General features: G+C 36.4%; 1 protein-coding gene across 1 annotated transcript; it reads right to left on the bottom strand.

The window, feature by feature from the left end:
- On the bottom strand, window positions 4589-8653 carry LOC109224457 (F-box/LRR-repeat protein At3g26922-like). The gene is made up of 4 exons (XM_019389037.1): window positions 7502-8653; window positions 7239-7421; window positions 7085-7141; window positions 4589-4687 (listed from the first exon to the last, which is right to left on the bottom strand). The coding sequence occupies exons 1-4, from the start codon at window positions 8651-8653 to the stop codon at window positions 4589-4591; spliced, it is 1491 nt and encodes a 496-aa protein (XP_019244582.1).

Here is a 9048-nt window from a genome sequence, read left to right as displayed (position 1 = left end):
GTTTATCTTTATTTTGATGCAGGTTCGTCTGGATCCCTAAACTCTGGGGTAGGATCACACAAAGTGTGGAATCTAAGCACCCCATAATCCACATTATGTGGGGCAAAATAATATCCATTCTGCACAAAATGATAAATTATTTCACATTAGTAAACTGCATAAAAATGAAGCATTAATCTACATATTATCTACATATAACTACACAATCACTACACAAATAGCTAAAAACAAATTAGGAAGAAAAAATACATGCAAATCTGCTTCAAAAAAATACAACCTACCCACACATATAACTACAAAACACTACAAGACATCTACAGATATAAACATTATCTACAAAAATGCAAGAAGAAAAAAGTAACTACAGCTCTGTTCAAAATTTAAAAGTTAACGACAATATAACTACAAAACGACTACAAAATAACTACAATTATAAAATAAAGAAAATCACAACTACAAATAATCTACAAAATTAAGACAGTTGTTTGCCGCCTGGTGTAGCACTTCCTCCAGCATCTACATCGTGCATTTGCTTTCTCATCTCGGCACGGATTTGTCTAGGAGATGAACTGTGAGTAGTGGGTTCCATTGCATGTGTAGATTTTACTTGTTTTTGTGGTGATTTTGGTGTTAAAACACCCAAATCGAAAGATGGGATATCACCTACTGTAGATTTTTGAGGTATTTTTTTGGGAGATTTGATGTTCTTCATGGTTTAACTTCAACTTGACTAAAGATGGGAACGAATTTTGTGGAATGATAACTTCAATATTTGGTGAATTTAAATGGAGAATAATGAAGAACGTGGGTAGCTTTTGTTCTGTAAAGAAGAAAACAGACGCTAAACGTGGAGGAGTGAAGGGTAAAGGTAAAACGTGGGGTGGGGGGAGTTAGGAGAGAGAAAGTGAGGGATTAGTGCTGAAAAAAACGGAAATGCTTTAATTAAGGAGTAGAAAATATCACATTAATTATAACTTTAATTAGATATGGCATAGAAATGGTAATTTGGTATACTAAATGTAATTTACTCAAACCTTAAATATGTAGGGTAAAAAGGTTTCCTAAGTGGGATAGGAATGTAAAAATTCCCAATATAAAAGGGAATGGGCCAGCTATTTGGGTATTTGAACTGCTGGCACGTTTTGGGCCACTTTGGCCATCGGGCCAGCCCTTGACTTAAAAAAGAATGGGTCAGCTATGTTATTAACTAAAATAAATGGATCAGCTGCTGGATTTTATTGGTGTTGGGCTGCTAGAAATTATTTAGCCCGAAAATGATTTCTTGAACCAAACCCTAAAACCCATACTGCTAACAATCCAAAACCTTATCATTCTAAACTTAAACACTTGTTTTTTTTTACTAAGACAAATTAAGACAAAAAGGAAAGATACTTTTTTAGTTTACCATATAAACATTTAGAAGTTACATGTAAAAAACTTAATTTGATAGCTTACTATCCAACCGGAATTCCTTAAAATATATATAGAAGAGCATTTGTTTTAAACAAACTTAATTTCACTACCAAATTCACTCTAACATGAATACTAACTCAACATTGATACGCAATTTTTCAAGCTAAAACATGTTTTTAACAACCTTTAAAGATATTAAAACTAAGGAGGAACTTCTAGATATCCATTCTTATATTTGAACTAAAGAACAAATAAAAAAATAAAAAAATTGTGTTATCTACTTAAACACTTTAACATGTATTGGAACTTATTTGCACAAAACTCAGCCAGTGCAACTGAAAATGTAGGGGAACAAAGTTTATGTCAAACTTAAAGAAAAATCACTAACTAGTACAAATTCATAGTCACAAAAAGAGGAAACTTGGACCAAAGAATTTAATGCAACTACTCTTAAGCTTAAACTCTACCATACACACATCATCGACATAAACTCTTAACATTTGTCTAAGCTATCAACTATCAGAGGATTTCAAATGTGTCTTACATTTACTTGCTCCTCAACTAAACTATGCCATAAATCTGTTACCATAGCTTCTAGTAACTAAAACAATCATGCACAAACTTTTGAGTTTAGGAGAGCTGAAGCTTAAAAGAGAAACAGAGAACATATTCATGAAGTTGAGCATTCATTCATCCATTTATGAGCAAAAGATCAACCCAAATGTAAAGAAGACAGTTATAACACATCAATACAACGCTGCCATAACTTTATACAACTGAGAACTAAACTATAGAGTTGGAAAAAAATACCTAGTTTGCAGAAAATAGAAGAAAAAAAACAGCAGAACAGGGAACCAGCAAGCCAAACTCCAGCCAAATGAAACAGCAACAACAGTAAAAACAGTAAAAAAACACAGAAGTAATCAAACCCAGAAACTCAAAAACTTCTGATGGAGAAAGAAACCAAAAAAACGACTCCAAAATTTCATATTTTAGTAAGATTCTTTGCTCTACGAAAATTCACTAAAAACTCTCTAGTTTTGTCTTCTTTCTTGAGTGTGAAAGATATTCAGAGTGTTCTTTTTTCCTTCTTTTAGTGTCGGTCCAAATGAGCTTTTAAGTAGGAAATAAAAGCACATTTTGGACAAATTTTGGTTTACCAAAAGTCTGTCCAAAAGGACTAACTTTTGCTACCAAATACCTGCCCAAAAGACATACTTTTGTGTGCTAAAAGTCTGTTCAAGGACTGTCTTTGGACAGTCCTTCAACAACTGTGGCAGAAGCTTGGGAAAAGAAAGTATTTCAGCCACCCTAACACTAAAAACAAGTTGCTAATGTAGCCTACTACATGAATACTCATCTACTCTTCAGCTTTTAACAAAAATCAATACCAACCATGTGATTCGAATCAAACCAAGATAGAAAGACCACGTAACTAGACTCAACAACTGAACTAATAATCAACTAAGAGAAACTCAGAACCTAATGACTAAGATTAACCAAATGATGCATTGATTAGTGAAGACATTAAAGAAACTCACAACCTTAAACAAAAACAATATCAGAAATGCTACACATGAAACCAAGACTCAAACGACTAACGCAAAGAAAAAAACCTACCAATTGTGAGGTAAACTAGAATAATCAATTAAGTTAAAACAGAAACGAAAAATCAAAAATTAGATTGAGAGTTAACCAAAACGATCGCTAACAACATTTACATTACAAAAAAAACTACGATAAAACGACAAAAAATAGAAAATTCAAAACATAGAGGAAAGCATTAAGGTTCGAGTTTTACCAGATTTGAGTGTTCGAACAGTGGTGGCGTAGTGACGATTGGGCAGCGAGACACGGTGGGACAGTGGTACGACTTCGAGCAAGCTTCTATTGTTGATTTTCATCGAAACCATGACTCCGGATAATTGGAGGCTAGTTTCGATGAAAATCGACAGCAAAACCTTGCTTTAGGTTAGTGTGAAGAGAGCAACGGGAGGCCGCAGAACGACAGTGACGGAGGTCAGTGGTGGTCGCAGCAGTAGAGGTGCTTGGCCGGCGGCGGTGTGGTTTTTTGGGGTACTCCTAGAGATCTACATATTTATGTGAAGTTTGTGTGGTGGGGTGGTCGGATTTGTCACTAATTTGAGAAAAAAAGAGGAAAAATTGGGTGGCTAGGGTTTCGAATTTGGCCTAGATTTATGGGGATTGAGATGCATTTAAAAGATTTGGGGTTTGGGTTCATGGAGAGGAGGTTGAGAGGAAGAAAGGGTGAAATTTTGGGGTGGTTTGGAGGTGGTCCGCCGGCGGTGGCGATTTCCGGCCGGCAAAGCCACCGTGGGGGTGGCGGAGAGAGAGGAGAGCAAAGAAGAGTTGAGAGAGAGGGAGGGGAAAGAAAGAATTGGAAAAATGGGGGCAAAATTTGGTCTCTCTAGGTCTTAAATACCTAGGATGAAGATTAAATGGTGACCGTTGGATCAAGCCAAGATGAGTGGTTGAGATTGAATCTCAGCCACTTAACCAAAACGACGTCGTTTTGTTGCGTCTGGTTGGGGTCTCGAGCTGGGTGGATCCAATACTCTTGGGCCAACGAATTGGTCCATGTTTTGGGCCAATTTGTGCTTTAATGTAAAAAGGTGTAATGCAGAAGAAAAGAAAGAGCAAAAATTAGGTATTTACAGCTGCCCTTCTTTGCTCGAGAACATGAAGAGTTTTCGTGCAAAGAAAGTGAATGTCATAGCTAATTTTGCTCGTGTAACACTCTAATGAAAGCATTTTGAAAAACGTGACTGAACCTTGCTTCTGAGGTTGCCTATATATCCTTGGCTATAAAGGAATCAGGTCAGTGTATTTCTGAAAATTTTTTGTAGCTGGGACTACCAGACACTAGATTTAAAAGTGTTGTTGCTGGTGCTGCTGTTATCGTTACTTGCTACTTACATCAAAAGTAAAAGATAAGAGAACTACATATTTTTGCAAACTAAGATTACAAAATCCCTATCTATGTGTCTTATGGAGTCAAATCTTGATCCTTGACTTGCTCGCTTGTTTTGATCTTAGATTGGATCTTGATGCTCTTTGAAAAATAGATTATGACTCAATCTCAGTTGCTTACTTTCCTGATCCGAAATTGAGAAGATGAATCTTGAGATTCCGAGTTGCTGACAAATTATCAAAGCTAACTCCAACTATCTGGTGATTGAAAAACTTCTTTCTTGTGACGGTAATTGGAATTGCTAGCTTTAAGTCGTCGCAATCTGTGCTCTACGGCTGGGGCCTGTAAAGCAATCAAAGACGAACAAAACGAACAAAATTTTTTGCCCCAGTTTGGCACTAGAAAAATTTTGTGAGTTACTAAAGAAAGCTATGAACTATCTAACTTATTGAAAGAAAGATATCGATAGTAGTACAAATTAGCTATATGAGGATATGCAACCACGGGGGTAATACCCTCTGTTACCAAAGGAATGGAATTAGAGCATAATATCCTATGTTACTTAAAGGAAATGTAACCACGGGTTGGCACCCTGTATTACTGAAAAGGAAATATAACCAGGGTTTGGTGCCCTGTATTATTGATAAAGTGTTGAATCCCTCTAGGTGAAAAGAATTAAAAAACCTGAGCGAATATTACTTCTACCCGGAACTATGAGCTGGATCCCCCTAGGCGAGTTGGGGAACTTCTCGTTAGCGAGGTAAGTGAGACTTTAAGCTTTGATGTTTGCTTTTCCAAAACCCGTTTTGAAAGTATGTTATTTTTGGCCCGGTCCATGAGTTGGGACAAGCGTGCGCTTGGAAGAATCGGTGGTCATTGACCTGCCGCAAATATATATTATTTTGTAAAAAAGCTGAAATTATTTAATAAGTGATTTGTGGTATAGTGTGATGTGGCGTAGCCTCGTGCTATGACGTTAGAAATTATTTTTTTTATGTCGTGATATATTTGGGGCATTGTGTATGCCGCCGTGATAGATTTGGGGCATTGTGTATGCCTCCGTAATATATTTGGGGCATTGTGTATGCCATCGTGATAGATTTGGGGCATTGTGTATACCGCCGTAATATATTTAGGGCATTGTGTATACCGCCGTGATATATTTGGTGCATTGTGTATGTCGCCGTGATAGATTTGAGGCATTGTGTATACCACTGTGATATATCCGGGGCCCGTGATAGATTTGGGGCATTGTGTATGCCGCTGTAATATATTTGGGGCATTGTGTATGCTGACGTAATATATTTGAGGCATTGTGTACGCCGCCAAGATATATTTGAGGCATTGTGTATGCCGGCGAGATAGATTTGGAGCATTGTGTATGCCACCAAGATAGATTTGGAGCATTGTGTATGCTGGCGTGGAGTCTTCCAGGTGTTTGGGTAATTTGCCGTTAATGACAAGTCTGCAGTGTAGATTGTGTTGAGATATATATATTGTTGTTACTTAATAATTGTTTGGACCTTACAGAGTAATTATTTGGTGAAAGATTTCTGTGCATTTATTTATGTGCTGGTTGTGTGTTTGTAGTTCCTAAGACTTGTTCCAGAGGTATTCAGAGTGGCGGGTCGAGGATCTTACTGAGTTATATTTACGTATAATTCACTCCTTAGCTGCATGTCTATGTAGATACTATTGGTGAAGACGAACCTAGTAGCTGACGAGTTCCCTAGAGTTGATATGGAGGTGAGCCGCCGCATTGTTTGTAGAGGCTGCCAAAAGATTCTTTATTATTTGTTCATATGATGTCTGTTGCAATTCTCTTAGATGCTCTATAGTTTAGTGTGGGATTTGGGCAAGAATTTCAATATAATATTTCGAGATTATTTGGATACTCTTATGATTGATCAAATACTGTAAATCAATGATTAAGGTAAGAAAGTTTGGTTCGCCAGGGGGTGGTGTTAGTTAGATGTCAATCACGTCTAGGAAATAATTTGGTACGTGACAATCAACAAAATGAATCCACATCATCAAGACCATGATCTGAGCATGTGAAGACGTTGCGGTAGAACATTGTACTTATAATTTGAGTGGGAACATTTACAACAAAAGCAAAGATTAAGTCTTTAATCGATAGAATGATTAACCAATCTGTTCTTTTCCTTTCGTGGTACACAGATTATTCAAACATAGGGTTTAATTTAAGTTATACACATGGATATTATAATTATTTTTCCCACCATTAGTGAATTTTAACATGTTATAATAGGTTAGTATCATTTTTATCGGATTACTAACTCTGTTTTCAAGAGATTTACATATAATTACCTAATAAGTAATATGATTGGGTATGAAATTAGAATTCTATATGAGTATTTCGAAATGAAAAAGTTGTTCAAAGAACAGCAAAAAAAAAATTTGATTATTTTCACCGACTTCAAGCACGAAATTGCACTAAGCGTATAGAAAGGTAAATTTGATTAGTTTCAAGAGAACGAGGTTTATTTCATATGTAACACAGAAGTTCAGAGCAGAGTGAAAAAAAAAAAATTCGAACGCATGTTACCTAAGTTTTACTATGTAAAAGAAAGATAATTAGAGATCTAACAGGGCGATGCATTTTCGTATTATTCGAACATAAAAGTGGTAATTTTCTCAATTAGGGACGTGGATTTCAGCCAAGTATACAAATTGGACGTCTCTTCGTCAGTAGCAACGCCCTTAAAAAATTCTGACTTTTTTAGGTTCACCATTATCCGTCTCTACGTTTCCTGTTACATTCTGCTGCAACGCCTGTAATTATTCCAAACCAAAATATATATTTTTTTTAGATATATTGAATAAACTCATGGATTATGAAATATAACATGTTCTAGATGCTCGGCTATACCTGGAGTATTTTGCTGTCAGTACATGGTACTATAGATATTATGTTGGGATCCCAGGACATTAGATCATCCACGAACAATTCAAGATGTGTCGGAGTTTTCATAGGAATAATAAGTAGTTGGAGTTCTCGAGTTGGCGGAACCAGAATTTCTCGTGCATCTTCATAAATAAGGATGCTTTTATTCTGCAGAAGGACAAAAGAGATATTATATATGATGTAACAATAGTGGTGAAAAATATATTCCAACAGAAAGAAAAAAGTACCTTCTCACAATGGATAACTAATATGAGACCCTTAGAATAGTTGAATTTCTTAACGAAATCCTCAAGATTATTGTACCAAAATGTATCTACATCTCCAAAGTAAGATTTAGATAGAGTTGGCAGTTGAAAATCAAGATCGGCCTCTTCCAGGCTATAAGGATTCATAGTTGAGAATGGCATGTTGCAACCCACAAAATTGAATTCCATCAGATTTGGAGTCAGCATTTTGACTTGCTCCAATTTCATCCAATGTAATAAACTAAATTTCTTGAGCTTTTCACTCGCAATCACTATATTTTTCATTGTATAACATCTCCTTAATTCCAATTCCTTAAGGGATGACAACTTAGAGCATTGATGTTCAAACTGTTGATCCGTCATGGTGCTAGCTTCCAAGCTCAGAATTTCGAGTGTCTTATAACCATCTAAAATATCAATTTTGCAAGGCAGCAGTTCCACTTCACGTTTCTTCTGTTGCTTGTACAAAGGCATTCCTACATATACAAATTTTCCAAGATTTGGAGCCTGGATTTGCACTTTTTCGAGTCCTTCACACTCCGATAGCTCTAATTTTTCTAGATTTACTAGGCCAAAAACATGCAGATTTCGTATTCCCCTGCAGCAATCTAATTTTAGATCCCTGATGAAAGGGCATGTACTAATTAATCTTTGCAATTTGTTGGTGCTATTATCAATTTCAAAATTGCACCTCCTTAGCGACAGTTTAGTCAGCGTTTTACCTGAATAAATAGTATCAGGAACGTTATAGTAGAGCGCCCTTGAGTTAATTTCAAGCTCCCTGACATTAAGTTTAATTGCCACCTTCATCCATCGATCTAAATGCGAAGCCAATTCTGGATGACGAAGCTGCCGAAGGATGAATGAATCGATGCTTAGGTTTTCCTTGACATAAGGCTCAAGGGAATCGTCGACGAATTTGACAAATTTCTCCAACGACTTGAAACTCTTGTGGCTGCACTGATTGAACATCAGGCCAGGTCTCAAAGTCCAAAGGCGATTCCATGTCTTGGACAAGACACAAGTTCGAGCTGCCTCTTTTAGGTTGTAGCGGCCAACCCGGCGTATGATGTGATATATGATGTGCTCAGGCAACTCTGTTATTCTGTCCTTGACATCAACTGTTTCCGCCATCTTAAGTAAATAAAAAAGAAATCTTTGCAAGCTTTATAAGAAGTGCAAACTAACTAATACATATATATTCAGATAACAACTTCCCATTCCTCGTTGGTGTTGGAGTTGGAGTCGGAGTTGGAGTTACAACTTTCCATTCCTCGTTGGACATGGAAATTATACTTTCATTCCTTTTCGGGACACTACTTCCGCCATTCTAAGTAGTAGAACTAATTAAACCTTTTATGTTGGAATCGAAGGTTCCTATATTAGCTTAGACATCTGATACATAAATATAATATAATATCAATGTAATTCGATCAATCCGCATCAAACTCTCAAAATTAAATATCTCAAAAGTCATGTACAGTCCACTTGTTTGGTATGTTGTATTAATCCTGCGATAACTTATTCTG

The sequence above is a fragment of the Nicotiana attenuata genome, chromosome 3 (genome assembly GCF_001879085.1).
Source record: "Nicotiana attenuata strain UT chromosome 3, NIATTr2, whole genome shotgun sequence".
NCBI classification, from domain to species: Eukaryota; Viridiplantae; Streptophyta; class Magnoliopsida; order Solanales; family Solanaceae; genus Nicotiana; species Nicotiana attenuata.
The sequence above is the reverse complement of the archived record's forward strand: the minus strand, read 5'-3'. Positions and strand labels throughout refer to the sequence as shown.

Coding starts and splice junctions, on each gene's coding strand:
- LOC109224457 (XM_019389037.1), bottom strand. CDS start 8,653: ATGGCGGAAACAGTTGATGTCAAGGACAGAATAACAGAGTTGCCTGAG. Junction 7,422..7,501: donor TAGTTATCCATTGTGAGAAG/GTACTTTTTTCT, acceptor GTCCTTCTGCAG/AATAAAAGCATCCTTATTTA. Junction 7,142..7,238: donor CTGACAGCAAAATACTCCAG/GTATAGCCGAGC, acceptor GAATAATTACAG/GCGTTGCAGCAGAATGTAAC.